The following is a 22958-nucleotide window of genomic DNA, read 5'->3' as shown; positions in this document are numbered from 1 at the left end:
AAGCATTAAGTTCTATCACTGCAACAAACGGGTGTCAATCAAAGAAAAACAGAAGAACACTTTTTGCCTAAAGCAGTGCAAAGAAAGCTGGCAAGAAATGAAAGTGGACTCAGTATCTGCACATTAGCAATGGGGCAGACTTTTATTTAAAAGGCTAGTGGTTCAAATACTATTGCTCAAATAGCTCTGGTAAATATAAAATGTAGTTAACATCCAAGGTTTATACACAGAAGCAAAGGAGCTGAAGGCCAATTCACAAAGGGATATTTGATCCTTAGTCAAGAGAGAAGCTAAAAGCACATGCTGCAGGAGTAACCTAATGGGGTTTGTTTGGACCATACTCCTTCGCTCTGACAACAGAAAAGACCCGGATAGGAAACTGTCTTTTCACACACAAAATTGTGGCTTAATTAAATCTCCTCCCTAGAACTATACCTCAGCTAAGAAAAAAAAAATCTGTCTTGAAAAACTCAAGAACCTGGGCTACTAAAAATAAAAAGGAAAATTTAATATAGTAAACAAGTTTAGTAAACACCACATATATTTTCAGTTGTTAATGAAGACATGATACATTCAGGAAAGTTTTTGTTTTTTTTAAAGACAAAAAAACCAAAAAACAAAATTCCCAGAAAAAGCCTCGAGGAGGAAAAAAAAAAAAAAATCACCCAAGTTCTATCCCTTTCAGTCAGAAGCGGCTCTTAGCACAAACCACAAATCCCCCTCCAACACACAAAAGCAATGCCATGTGCCTTGCAAGCAGAGTAAGAAACATATGCCTTAGTTACTGAACTTGAACGTTAAGCAGAATCATTGCAGAGCACATTTTGATGGGTTACTTCAATATCCACCTGGTCCAGTTTAAAGTATTTGTTTGTAAATCCAGTTTGTACATATTCCATAGGCATATTAAACAATAAACCACCTGTTGTCCTATTATTTTTTGTCCTATTATTTTTTAAATGGCAGTTCTTGTAGCTCAACAAACCATTAAGATTATAAAGAGCTCTCTTGAAAGAAATTCTCAGATGAAGGTGTATTGAGAAATCCTGAAGGTTAAACGAAGTTCTTTTTTACTAGTTCTTTTTTTACTAAAACAGTGGGATCAAGCAGAATATCTATTCGGAAGAGCAGTTTCACCATTTCCCCATGAGAAGAGGCCAAATTTTTCTGGACTAATAATAATTTAAAAACTAAGCCAATAAAAATAAAATAAAATATACACCTTAAAATACTACAAAACTTGAAATAAAGTCAGGGCTTATGGAGTGGGAAACAGAGTTCTGGGGTTTTTTTCCCCCCAAAAGAAGGAAAACTGTAACAGGTTCTAAGGGAAAAACAAAACAAAACAAACCAGAACTCTGAATATGGATAGCACTACACAGACTCTATAGCACAGACCACCACACAAGAATGAATTACACATCAGTAATATCATCATGAGAGTAACTGGCTGGGGATTTATACTTCCAGCAACAGAGCTCCTAGGTCAAAAACGTGTTAAAAGCTTGTAATGTTAACAAGGACCCCTCCCACCAAAAAAAAGAGGGGATGAGGGGGGAATAGAGGAAAGGCTGCATGCATGGGTCTATTACAGACGTGATATTCAGCAGCATAAAAATAATACCCTCCATTGAGTCCCCCAAATGGGGCAAAACCTATTTTTCACTGCTAAGCATGGGAAAGGTTAACAGAGTGGAATAAATTCACCTGTAACCATAGCATCTCCCATACTTGAATGACAAGCACGTTCAATCTGATGTTATATGTTGCTATAACATTGAGAATACGTATGAGTAAAGCAAAATAAAAAACAAAAGGCTAAATTAGGAACTTTAAAAACTGGAAAAACATCTGTTTTAAAGCCAAGAAGGTGTTATTCTAATTATTATTATATATGACATAATCCATAGAAAGAAAGGCCAAGGAAAGAATCTTCATTTTGTTCAGTACTTAGGCTTGATGTTGTCCTAGGAAAAACAGTGATAAGTCAATGAATGTGTCACACATATAACTAAAAAGTCCCCTTCTGGTTTCCAATGAATTTAAACAACCATCTTCCTTGGCTAATTTTTCTCCTGTGTCAAACAAACCTTCTATGTACAGGACCAGTTTAAATCCCTCCTCCCCTTCAAACACTAGATATGAACATCCAGGAACATTCTACAATGCAAAGTGCCTTAAGAAAGAGAAGGATTCTGTAGTGCCAGTGATATAACTGATCTGAGGAAGCTGGGACGCTATTAACACTGATGGGAGCCAGTCAGGCAATGGTGGTTTGTTTTTCCTCAGGTGTTTCCTCCAACAATTGCATGATCAGTTCATGGAGGGGTTTGCAGATCTTTGCGTAGCCCCCTCCTGTGAGATGCAGAAAATCAAACATGTCGTGGCAGGAGATGGCACCGTCCGAGTGCACGAAGCCCCCATCTGTATCCAGGAGCTGAACATTGGCAAGCTTCGGCAGGGAAACCTTGAGGAGCTGGTTCACCTTGGCATTCTTTTGCCTCAAAGGGTTGGGCTTCTCACCTCGAGGTAACAAACCCTGGGGAAGAGCAGAGAAGAATATAAGATGAGAAGACTCACTGTTTTTTCCTACTTACTTGTGATTTCAAATATCCCTGGAACTCTCCATCTAGCACTTGTTATACCTTTGATTTCTGAAACACTGTCTTAATGAAAGTTCTCTGACTATCCCTCCTAGGTTTCTTCCTGAGCTCCTCCTCCTCCTTCTGTCCCTTAACTGCTGGTATTCTTCAGGGTTTTGTCCTTGGCCCAGTACTCTCTACACCCTACACACTTTAGCCCAGATCTCTTCCTGGAGCTTCAGAACTGTGTATTTGAATGCTCCTGAGGCACACCCAACTTAACACGTCCAAAAACCCATTCATCATCTCCCCCATAGACTATGTTCCTTCTACATTCTCTGTGTCAACTGACCTTGCAACATCCCTGAGTCTCTCATCCCATGTACCTTATCTATTCATCATTAAATCACTCAGCTTTTACATCCTAAGTATTTTTCCAATCCATTCTTTTTTCTGACTATAGACACTGCTATGGCTAGGGAACTTAACCAATATTCACCTCAATTAATGTAAAATCTCCTGACTAGTCTTCCTACCTCCAGTGGTATTACCCTTTCAATTTATCCTCCATATAGTCCACCACATAGCTAGAATAATCTAGCTCAAATACACATCTATTCATTAATGCCACATGGAACCTACATTAGAACACACGAGAAATGGAGTTGGAACAAATGCTGTCTTGATGAATCAGAGCCACATAATATCTGGTAGTATAAAACAGAGATGTGTTCTAAATTCATTTTTAACTTATTTGTTAATGATCTAATATCATTTTCAGATAAATCAGATGTCTGTCCTTCTACTATAGTAAATAAAAGCCAGCTCTTATATGGCAAGTGCAAGGTTTTATCATCTCAAACTAGAAATGGCCTTTATACAGATAACTGATCCAATTATAAAATTGTCAGAAATCCCTACAGCGTATGATAAGAGGTCTTATTTCATAAAAACGGGTTTTCTGTAGGCGTTCTACTAAAAAAATCAAAAAAATTTTTATGCCCAAAGCGTTATTCACATCTGCTTTAAATTTTTTCAGCAAAACGCTGGACCTCGATTATTAACTTACTGTGTGACCGTAAAGTTCCAAAGAGAACTACAGAGAATTATGAATATGCTACCCCAATCCATCTCCTTTCATCCTTGTCAAGCGCAGACAAGGTCAATCCTGAACCCTAGTTTATATAACTGTTAAAAGTATAAGGCTATGAATCTAATAGTTAACAAAGAAAATCAGCCCTCAGCGCTGGCACATCAAAGCTTGGTTGAGATATAATGAGCAACCAGGAAGGACGGCCAGTGACCAATAAATACATATGTTAGTCTGACTTTCAAAGAATACCATAGTAATTAAAGCCATAAAAAAGGATTAAGCCTCAAGAGCAGGGCGCCATACCTATTGGGATTGTCAAGCAAGGATAAGAAAAATAGCTTATATACTTGCATAACATTTTCCTTAATAAATGAGTATCAAGGGTATGCCATGTGATTTTTTCTCTATAATAATTGATAATTGTTAAAACATTATTTTAAAGGAGACAAAATACACTAATTCCTTTACCATGTAACAACTATTTTAATTTTATTTCCTTTTCCAATTTGCATATTTACTTTCAAGCAATTCTAAATATAATATACATACCATTTAGTATTCGGACTGTTCACTTAAATACATCATAAATTCTGTTTTCACACAGTCCTCCTAATTGTCATATGATTAGTGCTATTATAGTCAATGACTTGTGCAATCATTCCCCCATGGGGTTGATTATTTAGGTTATTTCCAATGTTTTAGTATTGTAGATAACACCACCATATATCAAATTCAAAAGTCCGGTTGAAACAAAGAATATTTATGGAGGATTTATTCAGCAACATTCATGCAACAAATATGTCCTAAGCAACTACAATGTACCACCCACTGTACTTAAGAGATGGACTCTTAACCACAATGTAGTCTTTTCTGGAATAATGTAGGATATAAATAAATACATAAATTAATTAAATACCATGTAATAAAAAAATAAGACCTGGCTCCCCAGAACCCTGTCCTAAGATAATATCCAAACTCCTAACATGGGACCTGGCTGTGGCCTCTAACTATCCCAGACTTGAACTTTATTCCAATGATAACCCTAAAATTCTTCTAGCACCCTCCTTCACTCACCCAACAAACACATACATGTATAAGCCTTTGATCATAAGCCTTATACATACATGTATAAGCCTTTGATCATTTCCTTCCTTTCTTCCTCCCTCCCTTTCTCTCTCTCTCATTCTTCTCTGTAATACCTTCTCTTCTTTCATTTCTCTATTTGTCTGGAAACCAATGAATTCTTTAAAACTAAACTCAGATGTCAATTTTTATGTCTAAAATGTACCCTGTTCTCTCCTTAGCATACAGTATAATAATTCTGTTTATATTGCTGTGTCCATCCACCAGCTCCTTGAGAGGAACCGTCTTACTCATTTTTGTATGCTCGGGACCTAGGATAGTGCCTTGTACATCGTGATTCTCGCATGTTTGTTGAATAAATGACTACCTTATTAACACTATATCTCATTAAAGAACTGAATACACGTCAGATTTCTCAAAAACATACATTTTTAGCTAGGTTAAGAATATCTACAGGTAAATTTTAACACTGAAATAGACAGCTGTTTATCCCTGAGACCATGAAGACAATGCTTTAATTCTACAAAGGGTAGCATTTCCTGTTAGTGGTAAGACTATGAAGAACCCATTTTCTTCCTGATGGAATCTCTGATATTTTAAAGAATTCAGAGATTCTGATAAATACACCACCTTTACCATATTAACCATGGAACAAAATAACACATCTAGGCTAATCCAAACTCAGGTCTAATAAAAGGAGACTCAGGAACTAGGAAAAGTCTCATATGCAACTTAAAAAATTATCAGAAGATAGTCAAGGCGAAAAAAAAAAAATTAAGGCAACCTGAGGCAACAAAGAGGATTTCCACTTCTAAACAAGGATGAGCAGAAAAAAGATGACCCCACAGCTGTTCTAGGAAATGAGACCAATAAGATGATGGGACATATCAGAGAAGAGCTTCTCGGGAGCATGATAAACTGCTTCCAAGCTAAAGATTCTATATGTTCATGAGTGATCACATTTCTAAAAAGAACCCCCACCTTACCTAATGATATCAAGGTCTCCACCCACCCAAAGACCACATACCAATACAATGATTTTGGCCTGTGGCTGCCTTGTGTTGATAAGTTGTACGATGGCCTCGATTCCACCTGCTACTTCTTCTGCTGTATTTTCATGGTTGTTTGTTCCTACCCAGACAACAATGACCTATAATTGAGGGAAGGAAGAAAAAGAGAAAAAAGATAAATACTCAGGAATGTCCACTAGTTAGTTGAAAATCTTATTTCAAAAATCAAAGAAGGAGGGGCTTCCCTGGTGGCGCATTGGTTGAAAATCCGCCTGCCAATGCGGGGGACACGGGTTCGAGCCCTGGTCTGGGAAGATCCCACATGCCACGGAGCAACTAAGGCCGTGCACCACAACTACTGAGCCTGCGCTCTAGAGCCTGTGAGCCACAACTACTGAAGCCTGCGTGCCTAAGAGCCTGTGCTCTGCAACAAGAGAAACCACCGCAATGAGAAGCCTGTGCACCGCAACAAAGAGTAGCCCCCGCTTGCCGCAACTAGAGAAAGCCCACGCGCTGCAACGAAGACCCAACACAGCCAAAAATAAATAAATAAAATAAATTTTTTAAAAAAATCAAAGGAAAGATGAACTTCTCAAATGGTATTGGTAACTTCAACAGGGCAGCCATCTTAAAACATTATTAATGTATGCCTCATATACATCAGGATAAATTCCAAACAGAAAAACACTTAAGTGGGAAAACTGTACTAGGAAAAGATGAGAAAATTATTTTATGTGCAGTTGGAAGCTAATCTCTTAAGATCCAGAAACTATACAAAAAGATAATAAATTCACCTGTATAAAAATAAAACCACTGCAAGTCAAAAAAGAAATAAAAAAGAGAGTGAAATCTAAGAAACATGGGGGAAAATACTTGCGACATCATAAGACTCCCTTAGTTAAAGTACCTTCTAGAAAAAATAAAAATAAAAGTACCCAAGGGAGTGTAGTGGGTATAAATACACAGTTCTACTCAAGGAAAAGAGTCAGTGGGGTGGAGGCTGGATATAGTTTTTAAAAGTTTTTCTCTTCAAAAAACTAATTTTACAAGGTGGCTATCACCTAGAGACACACACCTTCCTATGTAACCCAAAGTAATTTCCACCTGTCACAAAAGAAAGGAATATGCATGAGTTTTTCTGTTAGAAAGGCAAAAATAAAATACTTTCAACTACAGCAACTGTTATCAATGGCTCAGCTTTGTTTCCTTTTTGTTGTCTGGGTTGAAAAAATTTACATGCAGTGTGCCAACTCAGGATGTTGATAATGCTATAAGGCACTGGGCAAATGTTTGGGCTGAACATTTGTTCACATCTGCTTCAAATTTTCTTCAGAAGAACTTGGAGGCTTTGATTACCAATCTGTTTATATGTTTAAATGGATCCAAAATTACTTCCTCAAGTGAATCATAGCCCTGCTCCCACGGCCCACCTCTGAGCACTTTCCCCCTCATACTGCCTCAGGTAACAGAATAGCATACCTTATTAGCATCAAATCCCTTCCTACAGCAGAAGATATTTATAACAAGTACAAACCAAGCAAGCAATACACTGATTCTTAATTAAGCATGTATTTGGAATGTTCTTAAACAATATCATTTAACTTAAAGGGGCAGGAAGCAAAGAACAACAGTGAAATAACGCTTTAAAGAAGCAATTTTTTTTTTTACTACCAGTTTCTGACAATTTAACTATCTGCAAAAGACTCAAGATAAGGATATTCTTAAAAAAATAATAAGTTTCATTTCACCTTAGGTTTAATATTCTCCAGTTCTCCATTCTTTAGTCTCCATAAAACATGTCTTGTTGTATCTCCCCCAATTCCAAAATTCAGTGCATGAAGTGGGGAAAAAAGCTCTCGCCATATCTGAAAAGAGAAAAACTTGATTTATTTAAGCTGAAATTAGTGGGAAATAAAATCCCTCAATTGCAATGTGTTGTGAGGCATCTGAAATAAGTTTCCCTTTTCTGTATTCAAATGTATCACTGCAAGTGGTATGCTACCAACTGCTGAAAGGGCTTTGAAGATGCCATTGTGTAACTCAGTTTTCAGTACAGCTTTAGATCTCAGCTCAAGACTTGAGTCACAGCTCAACCTGATGCCACTTAGGTACCAACATTTATAATTAAGCTGCCAACTCAATAAACTCTCCTTTCCCTTTATTCAACCATTTAAAGGAATAGGGTGAAGTAGAAACATGAGATGAAAAAATTTAGAGTGCTTGAGCCAAAAAGATATAAAGCTAACTTTTAAATTTCCCTTGGGAGAATGCCTAACCTCAAAAAGATTCAAAAGTTCACTACAAAAATATATAAAATATAAAAATGGTAAAACACAATAAGAACTGAGAATCATGACTAAGACAAACATAAATGAGCAAATACAAATAGTAAAATACAAATCATGACTAGGACAAATATAAACAAACAAATATAATGTGAAGCTTCTTGGAAGCCAAGGCAAAAAAGGGAGCTTATTTATAAATAATGTTGTATTTTTTCCTTTGTCTCATCATGCTTGATGGCACAAAGAATCCGATCAGGTAGGTCTGATTTCCCTTCTACTCTGAACTAGAGTGGAATGAATGCAAGTCTGTTATCAATGAATGTGTTGACATGAGCAGCCAAGGACCACCCTCACCCCTGCACCTCACCTCATACTGCTGCATCAACTGCACCATGGAGTCCCCCACAAACAGGACATCCGGCTCTTTGTCTTTGCAGTCCAGGACAAATCTGTTGTGCTGGTGTGAAGAAGAAAGAACAATCAGAAACTGGCATTTTCCCCTGTGAGATTTCTTGGCCTAGACAGAACAGTTGTCCAACCAGTTACTCTGTTGTTAAACATTCTATTTGGTCTGTCCCTAAAGCTGATTCCTCTCAATCTGCTATTAACTCCTGGGCCCTTCTGAAAACGAGAACAGAAAAATGCGTTCATGTTTTTTTAAAAGCTTACCTTTCATCCAACTCTTTTAAAGAAAATTTCAGATATACTTAAAGCTGATGTAATACAATGAACACCTGTACACACTCACTTACATTCAACAATAACATTTTCCCACATTTGCTTTATCTGTGTGTTTGCTGAATCATTTGAGAGTAAGCTGCAAACATTGTGATTCTTCACCTTTAAATATTCCGCATGCATCTCTTAAGCATAAGGACAGTCTCCTATAAAATCATAGAACTATTATCACATCTAAGAAAATAAACAATAATCCCATAAAATCTAACGTTTAATCTTCACAATTGTTCCAAAAGTATCATATGTATCTATTTTTTGAACTAGGATCCAATCAAAAGGCATGCATTTCATTTGAATGATTTTAATATGGCCTTTGAAAATGTCTGCTAACCTCTAAATGTGAGATGTTGGCAAACTGGGACTCAGGCTTTTTCAGTCTAATTCAAGTTTCTAAGCAAGGGTGACCTAGGCCTGGCATGCTTCTCTTTGCTCTTAAGGCATAAGACACCTTTAAAAAGATTTTACCCATTGATGCTAAACTGAAGGACATAGTTTCAATTTTTTTTTTGTTCGCGGTATGTGGGCCTCTCACTGCTGTGGCCTCTCCCGTTGCGGAGCACAGGCTACGGACGTGCAGGCTCAGTGGCCATGGCTCACGGGCCCAGCCGCTCCGCGGCATGTGGGATCTTCCCGGACCAGGGCACGAACCCGTGTCCCCTGCATCGGCAGGCGGACTCTCAACCACTGCGCCACCAGGGAAGCCCTTCAATTTTTATATTCATCCCTGAAACAAATTAACATGATGGTTTAGCAGGTCTCTAACCCAGTTCTATGGAAAGGTCTGAATACTGTTTCTTTTTCTCAAACTCTACATTCAATTATGCTTCCCCTAGGAATTAATTAAGATGGAGTTACTATTTAAGTATTTCTGCTGATAATACAAGTGCAGATGACACTGTGGTGAAACTGAGATATTTCACTGCTATTGGTGAAAATACAAAAATATTTCTGGAAATAATTTGACAACTGATTAAGACATCTCTTTTACAGTGACAGGATTTGGGATAACATTTTCTTTTCTCTTGGGTCCATGTCTTGTGTAAACAATTTTTTAAAATTACTATTGTTTCAATAAGTATTTTTAAACTGAAGGGATAAGATGAGCAAGAATAAGGTTTTAGCTAGTTTTATTGAGTAGGTGCTCTTTCACGTCACGTCGTCTCTCTACTGTGTATGCTAAAGTGCCAACTACCTCTCAATACCAACAGAACAGCTTATGTTTAAAGAATGTCATGGAATTTAAGCTCTGCTGTTCTAAAGGTTTAAGTACTCTAAATTTTCTTTTTAAGTATAAAAGTAGTTGCAATGAGCTTGGAAAAACAGAGAAGATAAAAGCAAAACATCTATAATCCTACCATTTTAACCCAGTACCTATTAACGTTTTAGGGTTTTTTCTCTCATTTTTTCACATCCCCCCGCAACACAGTTGAAACGTATGTATATATCTCCTTAAGGCACAATAGCTTTGGGGACAGAAAAACCTATGTTCGAAGTCTAGCTTATCTACTTTCTAGTGCAGTGACCGTAAGCAAGTACATAACCCCGAGTTTTGTTTTACACATCTGCTGGCAACTCTGTTTTTAGAGTTGTGAAGATGAGAGTTGTATAAAAGGGGCCCAGCTTCTGGCTGCCACCCAGTAGGTACTCAATAAAGAGCACACATTATAACTGCATTAACATTATATTAGAAATATTTTTCTATGTAGCTACATGATTTTCATAACTATAATTATTTTAAAAAATTTTATCGTGTAATTTTTTTTAAAAATCTTCATTTATTTATTTATTTGGCAGCGCCACACAGCTTGCGGGATCTGAGTTCCCCAACCGGGACTGAACCCGGGCCCTCGGCAGTGAGAGCATGGACTCCTAACCACCGGACCGCCAGGGAATTCCCTATAATCGTAATTTTTTTTTTTGCGGTACGCGGGCCTCTCACTGCTGTGGCCTCTCCCGTTGCGGAGCACAGGCTCCGGATGCGCAGGTCAGCGGCCATGGCTCACGGGCCCAGCCGCTCCACGGCATGTGGGATCTTCCCAGACTGGGGCACGAACCCGTATCCCCTGCATCGGCAGGCGGACTCTCAACCACTGCACCACCAGGGAAGCCCATAACCGTAATTTTTAACACCACTTAATATCCTACTGGATGCCTCCAGTGGCACATTCATTTTTTTTTAGCTCTTTATCCTAATGACAGATTTGCCAGAAGCCTCCTATTGACTGAGATGAAGAAACTTACACACACACACACATTTTCTTTTACAGGCTGGGAATTTTTAGGGCAAAGGGGATTAACACTTTCACGGATCTTGGATATACTTCCAAATTACTAACAAAATGGCTACTGACTATATCTATTCTGATGCCAGCAATGTATCAGAACTCATTTTACTATACTTGCACCTGCACGGGTTATTAATATTTTTCTCTCCCTCCTTTCTTTTCCCATTGTTTTAATCTGTACTTTTTGGAAACAAAAAGTTAAAGCTCCTGTCATGCTCATTGAGACACTTATCTAGTATATTTGAGGATATTTTTATTGATAATACAACAGTATCAGTGCTTCATCTGTAATATTTACTGAAAATATTTCTTTCAGTCTGCTGCTAAGCCTTCTTTAGGTGGTTAATGTTTTGATACGAATTGTTATTAAATTTGTCTACGGTCAAGTCTTTTAATATCACCCTTAAAAAAAACTTACGATTACAGAAAATATCAAGGAAATACAGGAAAGCAGAGCGAATAACACAATGGATCTCTGTGTATCCATTACCAGATACAGCAATCATCTAACTTACGGCCACTATTATTTCAACATTCCAGAAACTATTGCCCCACCCCATTCTTAGATTATTTTGAAGCAAACTGAGGATATAACATTTCATATATAAATATTTCAACATGTAGCTCTTAAAAGATTAAAAATATATATAACCACAATACCAGTTCTATCCTCTAAAATTAACAGGAATCCTTTAATATCAACAAATAACTAGTGAGTGTTCAAATTCAATGTCACAAAATTTTATTTTGTGATTTGTTTTTTAAAATCAGAATCCAGACAATTTGTCTCTTAAATCCCTTTTAATCTATAGGCTCCCCCTCCCTCTGCCACCACCTCCCAAACTTCTTTTTTAAGGAATATGACTGTCTGACCTATAGACTCTCCCATAGTCTGGATTTTGTTGACTGCATTCCTGTGGTGGTGGTGGTGGACATGTTCATCTGTTCTAGGTACTTCTTGATATGTGGTACTTAAGTCTAGAATAGGGATGGATATTTTAGCAATACTCCGTGAGTAGTATTGAGTATCACTTCAATTCTTGTTTTAATCATGACTGCTTTTCTTTTAATGTTTTGTTTCTAAATAATTTATCTACAGAAGAACTGAAAAGATTGTAGAGTATTTGCATATACCCCTAACTCAGCTTCTTTCAATGTTAGCATCTTTTATTTTTTTATTAAAAACAGAATTTTCAGGTGTAAGGATTTTTTAAAAAATTTTATTTACTTTTTATTTATTTCTTTTTGGCTGCATTGGATCTTTATTGTTGTGTGTGGGCTTTCTCTCGTTGCAGTGAGTGAGGACTAAACTTCGCCGTGGTGCTTGGGCTTCCCATTGCAGTGGCTTCTCTTGTTGGGGAGCACGGGCTCTAGGCGCACAGGCTTCATTAGTTGTAGCATGCAGGCTCAGTAGTTGTAGCTCGCAGGCTCTAGAGAACAGGCTCAGTAGTTGTGGCGCATGGGCTTAGATGCTCCGCAGCATGTGGGATCTTCCCGGACCAGGGCTTGAACCTGTGTCCCCCGTATTGGCAGGCAGATTCTTAACTACTGCACCACCAGGGAAGCCCTCAATGTTAGCATCTTATATAAGCATGGTACATTTGTCAAACCTAAGAAATTAACATTAGGGAATACTATCAACTAAAATAAAGTTCATTCAGATCTCACTAATTTTTCCACTAATGCCCATTTCCTGAATCAATCAGGATATCACATTGCATTTAATCTGTATATCTCCTTTAACTCTTCCGATATGGGACAGTCTCTTGGTCTTTCCTTGTCTTTCATGACCTGACACATTTGGTTGCGGTAAGGTGTTCTGTAGACAGTCCCTCAATTTGGGTCTGTCTGATGTTTTCCCATGAATAGGCTGAGGTTATGGATTTTTGGGGAAGACTACCACAGAGGTGATGTGCCCTTGTTGTATCATATCAGGGAACATGACTTATTACTGGTGATGTTAATACTGATCATTTGGGTAAGGTGGTGTTTGCCAGTTTTCTCCACCATCAAGTTATTTTCCCTTCCACATTCTATATGTTAGAAACAAGACACTAAATTCAGCTCCACCTCCTGGAGGGAGGGGTCTCAAAAAATATGTGGGCATACCTTAAAACCACCAAAGTAATTTACAGGGAGATACTCTAAGGCTAGGCAAATATACCATTTCTCCTTAAAGTTGTGTCCACTAATGTTAGTATTCATCAATGGATCATGCCTACAGTAATTATTACTGCAGTGTTCTATCCATGATTTTCTTTTCCCTCCTTACTTCTACATTTATTAATTAAAATTATTCTGTAAGGAAGATTTAGCCCTTCTCCCCTATTTATTTATTCATCCACTCATTTATTTATAGCAGAATGCATTAATGAACACTTATTTTATTCTTTCAGTTATAAACCAATAATACCATCATTTATCACACTGCTCAAAATGTTCAACTTTGCACTTTGGGAGCTCTTTCAAGTCTTTTAGGTGGTCGAAGTTATCATCAATGAGACAAACCAATACCACATGTATTCTATGTGATGCACCGGGGACCCATCACTTCAGTGATATTCCTGCTGCCCATCTTTTTTTCTCTTTTTCTTTTTTGAGTAGTTTCTTGCTTTCTTGCACTAGAAGATGCTCTAGGCCCATATTTTTATTTTCTTTGCTCCAGCTATAGAATCAATCATTTCTCTAAGGAGCCCTGGTTCCTTTCATTGGAGAACTGTATTTAAAAACCAAGATCTGGGTATATAATATATTTTAATATAAGTTAGTCCTTCCATACTATACAAGTTTTTAAAAAAATTTAAATATTCGTATCTGTTTTTCTTCCATTTGACTAATTTTTTCCCAGTCAGTGCTAATCATTTTAAGTCTTCTAATTTATGCCAGAAACAACAAAGGCATCTAGTTTTAGTTACTACTTTTAGTAAATTTATAAATGACCTAAATGCCCATCAATGAGATAAAAGACAACCCACTGTGGTATTTTCATATAAAATAATTGAATACTACTTAAAGAGAAAAAAATGAATAAACTACAGCTATATTTTTAATATGTATGATTACTGCAGAAAAAAATACATTCAGAAAGATACTATTTACCATTTAAAAACGTGCAAAAAGGGACTTCCCTGGTGGCGCAGTGCTTAAGGATCCACCTGCCAATGCAGGGGACACGGGTTTGAGCCCTGGTCTGGAAAGACCCCACATGCCGCGGAGCAACTAAGCCCATGCGCCACAACTACTGAGCCTGTGCTCTAGAGCCCTCAAGCCACACCTACTGAGCCTGTGTGTCACAACTACTGAAGCCTGTGCGCCTAGAGCCCGCGCTCCGCAACGAGAAGCCACAATGAGAAGAAGCCCGCACACTGCAACGAAGAGTAGCCCCCGCTCACCGCAACTAGAGAAAGCCCGCATGCAGCAATGAAGACCCAACACAGCCAAACATAAATAAATAAATTAATTAATTTAAAAAAGTGCAAAAATACTAACTATATTGTTTAGAGATTATATATGTAGTATGTAAATACATAAAATTACTGGCTTGGGGGTGGGGAGGTAGGAAAGAGAAAGAAATGTGATCAGTGAGGGGTATACAGGGAACAGCAATTCTTTTAGCAATGTTTTATTTTTTTAGGATGAGTAGTAAATACACAGATGCTCAAAATATTTCATAATACTTTTTTAAAGATATAAACAAAAGAGGAAGATTAAGAAAGAATAATCACATAATTGATCCATAGGAGAACAGTCAAAATAAAAAACTACCACTCAGGGGGCTTCCCTGGTGGCACAGTGGTTGAGAGTCCACCTGCCAACGCAGGCGACACGGGTTCGTGCCCCGGTCCGGGAGGATCCCACATGCCGCGGAGCGGCTGGGCCCATGAGCCATGGCCGCTGAGCCTGCGCGTCCGGAGCCTGTGCTCCGCAACCAGAGAGGCCACAACAGTGAGAGGCCCACGTACTGCAAAAACACCAAAAAAACCTACCACTCAAAATAAGCTAGTTGAAAGACTGATTTTTAAGTCTGAGATGACCAAAACAGAAAGAGAATACAACTATGAAGAGTATAAAGAGAATCACTAAATACTAAAACAGGAAACTCTGGGGACTTAAAATCATATTGAACTTGTTAGTTCAAAAGGTAATACGGTTGGAAACAGATAAAGGTTAAATATAGTTATTGTAAAGGATAACAGTTATTAAAAGCAAGCTACAAATACTGAAAAAAAAAATAAAGTGCTAAAAAAAAACAATGGGACATACTGAGAGGGCAAAGGGGCCAGAGCTTGAAGGGATTCCCACTTGCTAAACTTTGGACAATGAGTTTCAAAATTACAGTGGATTGTAACCCACTTGACTAAAATAAGAACCTGTGAGACCATATTATAACGAAACAGAATTGGTTTAGGCCAACACCATCTTAACCAAGTGATCAAAGCTACTATCATCAATGAGACAAATCAACATCACATGCCTTCTATGTGATGCACTGAAGACATCACTTCCCTGATACTCCTGCCAAAAATGTATGTGAATCTCGATTATGAGAAAAGAGAGGGACATTCCACAAAATAAATGCCCTATACTATTCCAAATGGTCAAGGTCATGAAAAACAAAGGCTGAGAAATGTTTCTGATTAAAGGAGAATGAAGAGAAACGACAACCAAATGCAATGTGTGATCCTAGACTGGGAAGAAAATTGATATAAAGAACACTACTGGGGCTTCCCTGGTGGCGCAGTGGCTGAGAGTCCGCCTGCCGATGCAGGGGACACGGGTTCATGCCCCGGTCTGGGAGGATCCCACATGCCACGGAGCAGCTGGGCCCATGAGCCGTGGCCGCTGAGCCTGCGCGTCTGGAGCCTGTGCTCCACAACGGGAGAGGCCACAACAGTGAGAGGCCCACGTACCACAAAAAAAAAAAGAAAAAAATAAAAAAAGAACACTACTGGGACAACTACAGAAATCTGAATATGGTTTTTGGATTAGGTAACAGTATAATGTTAGTGTTAAATTTCCTGATTTTAATAACTGTATTGTAGTTATGTAAGAAAAGGTTCTTGTTCTCAGAAAACACACCCAAATATTTAGGGGTAAAGGGGCATTGTGATGACTGCAACATACTTTCAAATGATTCAGAAAAAACTGTAAGTTGGTAAATAGTACAAAAAGATACAGACAGAATGATTAGGCAGATGTGGCAAAATGTTAACAAGTGGCAAGTCTAGAGAAGGATATAGGAAGTTGCTTCTAAAGTGTTTGTAATATTTGTATAATTTTGAAATTACTTCAAAATTTAAAAAAGCTTAAAGAAAGAATACTGTAGAGACACTGTCATCTATTAAAATTAACAGTACACGATGCCCATGCTCTCAAAATATTCCTCAGTTCCAACATCACATGGTGATTAGGAATGACATCTCTAACATTAGATTTTTATTTACAGTAATCAATTCTTGTTGACCATTAAAAACACCCCATTGTAGCTCTGGTCAAAAGACTCTAAAAATTTAAGAGACTCATCTATGTGAATAACGCATGTGCACCCCCTTTTACCTGAGACATCCATCTGTCATCTCCTTGAATATCTTCCGCTGCATGTGGAATGGCTGCTGGGTTTGAGTCTCCTTGGCTCATTCTACACCTGCGGAAAAAATGTCTATGTTATGTTTTGTTCATTGACAGGAATGTTTCTTTGTTACCACTTACTTAAATATTACATGTCAGGTTTTAAACAATAAGAATTAAATAAATTCCATTGGGTTTTGCCTAGAAACGATGCAACTGGAGTTTATTTTCAGCAGAGACGAGGTCCAGGACATGACTGTCTAAGTCCCATAAATATCTAGCACTACTAAACTTCCAGACAGGTTTGAATATCATTCAGGAACAATGCATTACATCAGTATATATCTTACACCTATATTAATTTTTCATAAATACATGTTATTGTAAGAAACAAATGACAAGAGATTAAACCCTTCAAGTTCAATGACATCTACATTAGAGCCTTTTAGGCTGCTAGAGTTACACACTTAAGAATTAGTACAGCACCGATTAGAATCCAGTGATCACTAAAATCACACAAATACCTGTACTACAGATGATGACAAAACTAGTCATGGGCTTTGGCAGTGGTTTTTTCATTTTTATTATTTATTATTTTTTTAAATTTTTTATGTTTTTTGGCAGTGCTCCGCAGCCTGCTGGATCGAGTTCCATGACCAGGGGTCAAACCCCTGTCCCCTGCAGTGGGAGCGCAGCAGAGTGTTAATAACCACTAGCCCACTAGGGAAGTCCCTGGAATTGGTTTTCTACAAATTTTACTAGGTATTTTTATTTTTGACAGGTATCCACTGAAAAAAAATTTGATTAACGACGACCTAAATATGGCATCTGATAGTGGAGAAGAAGGAGTAAGTGAAATTCAGGAATATTAGAAATGCTAATCTTCTAGAAAGACAAGTAAGAAACCAGACTGTTTTCAACCAATTCTGGACAATACATACTAGAGACATCAGGCTCAAGAGGTTACTTGGAAAATGCAAAGGATGATGAAAGAGAAAAAGCTGGGGTTTTGTGGCTTATAGAAAAAAAGGCCGTACTCTCTATTTCCTTCCTTTGCCATCCTCAAATACAACTAAACTTTCTCAGAAAGAGTTATAGCCTTTTAATAAGTATTCACTGAGTAAACAAAACACCCTGGATTACCAAGGTAGTAGTTTTTGAGGATCAAAAAGTAACAAGCCCTAAACATGAAAGCAAACCTTCATGAAAAATAAATTACAGAAGGAAACAATTTTAACACTAATTATGCAAATAAATTCGATCAGCTCCAAATGACACTAGGTCTAAAAAAAATTGGGCTCAGGGTTAAGCCTATATCTGACTAAAGATGTAAAATATCATTCACAACCTGTGTATATTTCTTTAGATTACTAAAATTTGCAACTATCAGAAAACAATAGCTACCTATGAAGGACTGTCTACTCTATGCTTTATACATACCACCTCCGATCCTCACAAAAGTACTGCAAAATGAAGAAAACGAGGATCAGATAATTTAGGTACTTTGTTCAGTGACTGAAATGAGGTTTGTCTGACCCCAATTACGTCACATCTGACCCACTGATCACAAACCAGTTCACGCTGACTCCCTAAAGGGGACCTATATCTAACCATTTCACCCAAAAGACTTATGACTTATACCACACGGAGCTAAAAACATCAATGTAAAATGCAAGAATCGGGAAGAACTGCAAGATGAACCTATATAGTTCCAATCAGACTATGATATCTGTTTGGAGTTTCACTAAGAAAAGTGAGGAAAAATCAGAAGATACATAAAAGAAAACAAAAAAAGGATTACAGGGTTAAAACAAATAGCCACACAGAAACTTTTTGTTTTTAGCCAATAAAACATTCTAAATCTTCTATATAAAAGTTTCTTGGGGGGGTCTACGTTCAATTCTTGATTCAAGTCTGGCTATTCAGGTTAAATCTGATATGGCACTTAATACTCACTTTAATTTTAGTAAGTAACTTTCTTCCCCGCTGATCAAAAAACCCTATTGTCCTTAAGACCAACAAGGAGCAACTTTTCCCATTTTCTGTATTTCAAAATTAGATATATAATGTAAAGAAATACAGCAACAAAACAGCTCCTTTTCCCACTCACTAATTGAAAAAGTCTATTTCCTAACTTTTAAAATAGACTTTAAAAACCCAACCATTCCTCATTTATTTTCCCACCTGGAGAAACTCTTAACATGTTAGGTATTTTTGAGGCAAAAGTTAACTGACGCAGGGTTAACTGAGCGATCACTACTAAAAACGAGAAAAATAATCTGTCCCCCTCTCACTGTGTGATTATGTAACTGAAACCATTTTTCCTGGGGATTGTTAAAAGAACAAGGATGACAAAACTGTACATATGAGGTGCCTCCATAATAAAATGTATCCAAATTCATCCCTCACCACTTAAACACACAATGCAGGCACTCCAACTACATTTCAGTTCTTGGAACACCAGGTTCAGATTTTGCTGAAAAACTTAAGAATTCTGAGAAACCAGAGGGTGTTTCAAGGAAAGGAGCCAAGATGGTGAGAAATTAAAAAACCTGTCATATCAGAAATAGTTGAAAGAAACAGGTATGTTTATAACCTGTAGAAAAACTGTGGGGAAGAGGAAATAACGGGACAAATAGCCGTCAAAGTATTTGAAGATTACTAGGAAGGGACTTTAGGCCTATTCTGCATGTCCCCAAATAGGAAGACAAGGCCAGCAGATACAATGTACAGTGAGACAAATTTATAACAAACAGAACTGCAAATGACATGACCTGTCTCTCAAGGCAGATTCCTCCCAGGGGGCTGCAGAAACTAGGTGAACACCTACTAGAAAAGCATAAAGTGAACTAAAGCATATGAGTAAAGACTGGTCCAGATTAGCGGGATTCAAACATTTTTTAATGTTTTAGAATCTTTTTGAAATGTTCCTCAATATATGTATATTTATAAATTAGATGTGAATTGCTGTTAACCTGTGTATTAAATATTTGTAATTTTTTTCCTTTTTTACATAAAAAAAATGAATGTAAAAAGAGGTTCTAAATATTTTCCTATATTCCAATGGATCTCCTTATGCATCCCAGGGCAGCACACATACTCGGCTTTCAAGACCAGTGGTCTATCTAAACTATAAGATCTCTTTAGATCTATGATTCAATTTACAGACATGGATTTTTAGAGTTTCTCCAACAGGTAAACAACTGATCAAAAAATAATAACTGCAATGAAGATTTATTGAGAACTTACTATTTACAAGACACTGTGCTAGGAGCTTTGTTATTTAAATAAAAACTGAAGCTCAGGGAGATTTAAGGAAACTGCTCCATGATAGGGAGAGCTGGGATTTGAACTCAGGGTGATATACTACCCTCCAAAACCTATTACTCTTGAGCAAAGGGTATTAGGCTCTATATAGAAAAGACTGTATGAAACAATGATAAATTCTAATTTACTAAGTCAATTCACTTATATATCCTATTACTACTACCCAAATTTAATGGCATTCTGATACCCTTAGCAAAACACTTTCATCTCAGTCCTAAATTTTGTCATGAGCAAAATGAAAAAGCTATAGGGACAGAGAAACTGAGGAACAAAATGTCACTTACCTAAAGTTACTAGGCAGGTAAAACTGAGAGAATTTAGCACAATATTCCCAATTAGCTAGTCTTTTTCTTCTTTACCTATGAATACAAGGTCATCCTCCTTCCTCCTCTGAGCAAAATTGGTTTCTTTGTGCCTTCAGACACTTGGATTTTGGATTATTTTGCCAAATCAAAATCTTACAATACAAAGGAGCTTTCAGTTTTACCTGTGCCTATGGCTTGGTAACATTTTTAAACAGCGGTTAAAAAAAAAACAAACAAACTGAGGGGCAAACCCATGTAATCTCCTCTTTAAGAACCAAACTAGGGGGACTTCTCTGACAATCCAGTGGTTAACACTCTGTGCAGGGGGCATGGGTTCGATCCCTGGTCAGGCAACTAAGATCCCACATAACATGTGGTGCGGCCAAAGGATTAAAAAAAAAAAAAAAAAGAAAGAAAGAAAAGAAAAGAAAAAAGAAAGAACCAAGCTGGGGACTATGCATTTAGGGGATTCAAATAATTCGGGAGTTAGATAAAAAAAAAACTGTGTACTGTTTATAAGAAAAATGAAGAATCAAATCAGGAGCCATCCGAGAACAGCCTGTGGTGGGTCACAAAAATCTGAGTGATTTGGGGTTTCCTGCCTCACGTAGAGAGCGATATTGTGGCACAGAAGTATTCAGAATGCTGTAATTAGTAACAACAGAAAAAGTAGCAACAGAGAGGGATTTGACTCCCATCTCACCTCACTGGTTCATAATAATCGCCTCTGTGCAGCAAGTCATTAACTTCTGAGGTCACAAACAGCATGTTCAGTTAGAAAAACCCAAAAGAATGGAGATAAAGGTCAGAAGAAATTAATTTATCAGGAGACATACTCTTCCAGGGAAGCTTTAACTGTCCATTAAAATGAGTTCTCTGGGAAGATGAGGAGTAAGTGACTTGCACAGCATTTCCCAATTTTCCTGCATTTTCTGTCTTCTCTACTTAACTCCGACTATGACAGTCTTAACACCAGAATTTCCAAATGCTTATACCACCGTGGTGTAGTGTGTGTCTAATCAAAAACCAGTTCCAACAACAAAGAATTATAAATACTCAAGCTGAGCTGTATGTTTCTTTAGTTTAACCAGGAAACAGATGGAGGGGGAAAGTTGCACTAAGAATTAAAAGATTCAGAATGTTTCCACTCTGACCTCAGACTCTTCATTTTGTTTCAGATGGAGCTGGCAGGGTTATTCTAAAGGCAAAGGCAGGCCTCATCCCTAGTACCCTGCCTCAGTGGGCTGGTGGGTGGGTCCCGGGGTTCCAGCACAATCAGAATTTATTATCAAATGCCCAAGTCAACACATTAAAGCACAATGATTTCATACTCCTCCCCTGCTCCCGCACATCAGAACGATGTGCCCAGGAGAAGAATCCAAAGACACAGGCATATCCAAGGCAAAGGCGTATTCTGATGCTCAAGGGGACAATACCCCTTGTTTTCTCCATACCTTTACCACTCCCCCAAAATGAACCCCCCCCATTTAAAGCTGTACGAAATGAGGCCTTAGGGTGGGTCCAGGTGGTCTTCCCTTTCTCCATGGGTAAGCTCTAGAAAGAGGCCAAAGCTTCATGTGTTTGGTTTTCTTAAGGTTTGTACACACATTATGAAAAGCAACGCTGGCCTGGGAGGTATGGAAATAGTGAGTCACCGTGCAACGGGCACATCTCAAACCTGAAGGCCAGAAGATCCTGATCTGGTACATGGACATGGACCAGGTAAAAAGCACCTAAGAAAACCTGTCCATTGGCAGGTTTAGCTAGTTGGTTGACCTTGGGCAAATCACCAGCCTCGCTGGGCCTCATCCCTAAAATGAGGTGCTGGACTGGACAGTCCCCTAAGAAATAAGCCCTTCTGAGTCGTGACAGCCTATGGATTTTTGAATATATTAGAGAAGATAACGGAGAAGTTTCTGACGGGTGGCAAAAAGTGCTCCGTCAAAATAACAGTAACTGGTCTGAGCCCGCGCCAACGGCCTCTCAGACAGAGGAAAGGGGAAAAAAGGGTCAGAGGGTCAACCTCGGGGAGGAGGGAAAGGCAACAGCCGAGACCCGAGGCAGAAGCGTGGCTGGAAATGGGGCTGGCGGCGGCGAGCCCCGGGCCGCGGTAGCGGGGGATTCAGGGCGGCCTGCTCCGGGGGTCGGGCTGGGCCGGATCGGGCCGGGCGGCGCGCCCCGCCACGGTGCTCGGCCGCGGGAAGAGGCGGGGCGGCTGGGCGGCCGAGGAGGCGGCAGGTTTGGGGGTGGGGTACTGGGGAAAGGCTCCGAGGGAGGCGGCGAGCGGCCTGGAGGTGCGGGGGGCAGGGAGGGCAGCCAGGGAACCCACGCCGGGCCAGCCGAGAAGGGGCGAGCGCGGGAGGCACCCCAAGGGTCGGGGGGGAGGGGTGGCGCGGGGGAGGGGCCGGCAGGGTGGGGGAGGGGAGGTCGCGGGCCTCTCACAATAACAAATCGCAGCCTCTTCCAACCCCCACCTCTAAGCCACCGGTCCCCCGAGTCCCGGACTGCACTCACTCAGGCACAGGGTCCGTGCGGGCCCCAAGCGGCTGCGGCGTCGGCGGGTGGCGCGTCTGTCGCTCGCTCAGTCCCGGCAGCCCCGCTCCGGCGCGTCCCTCCTCCGGCCTCAGCACCCGCTGCAGCTCCCCCACTTCCGGTTCCCCTGCCACTCAGGCAAATGGCTTC

The 22958-nt window shown here is 39.0% G+C and overlaps 1 protein-coding gene across 1 annotated transcript; it reads right to left on the bottom strand.

Moving 5' to 3' along the window:
• Positions 1–117: 117 nt before the first annotated feature.
• Positions 118–22947, bottom strand: PAFAH1B2 (platelet activating factor acetylhydrolase 1b catalytic subunit 2). Its single transcript, XM_004273363.3, has 6 exons — positions 22791–22947; positions 16633–16720; positions 8421–8510; positions 7517–7633; positions 5786–5908; positions 118–2539 (listed from the first exon to the last, which is right to left on the bottom strand). Exons 2-6 carry the CDS (start codon positions 16711–16713, stop codon positions 2261–2263), a joined length of 690 nt encoding a protein of 229 aa, XP_004273411.1. The 5' UTR covers positions 16714–16720; positions 22791–22947; the 3' UTR covers positions 118–2260.
• Positions 22948–22958: the final 11 nt, after the last annotated feature.

This window comes from Orcinus orca, chromosome 8 (genome assembly GCF_937001465.1).
Source record: "Orcinus orca chromosome 8, mOrcOrc1.1, whole genome shotgun sequence".
NCBI lineage: Eukaryota > Metazoa > Chordata > Mammalia > Artiodactyla > Delphinidae > Orcinus > Orcinus orca.
The sequence above is the reverse complement of the archived record's forward strand: the minus strand, read 5'-3'. Positions and strand labels throughout refer to the sequence as shown.

Excerpts from the sequence above, each read along its gene's own strand:
- PAFAH1B2 (XM_004273363.3), bottom strand. The coding sequence starts at position 16,713 with ATGAGCCAAGGAGACTCAAACCCAGCAGCCATTCCACATGCAGCGGAA. Across the intron at positions 8,511-16,632 it reads ATGACAGATGGATGTCTCAG|CACAACAGATTTGTCCTGGA; the intron begins GTAAAAGGGGGT and ends TCTTCACACCAG. Across the intron at positions 2,540-5,785 it reads AGGCCAAAATCATTGTATTG|GGTTTGTTACCTCGAGGTGA; the intron begins GTATGTGGTCTT and ends GCTCTTCCCCAG.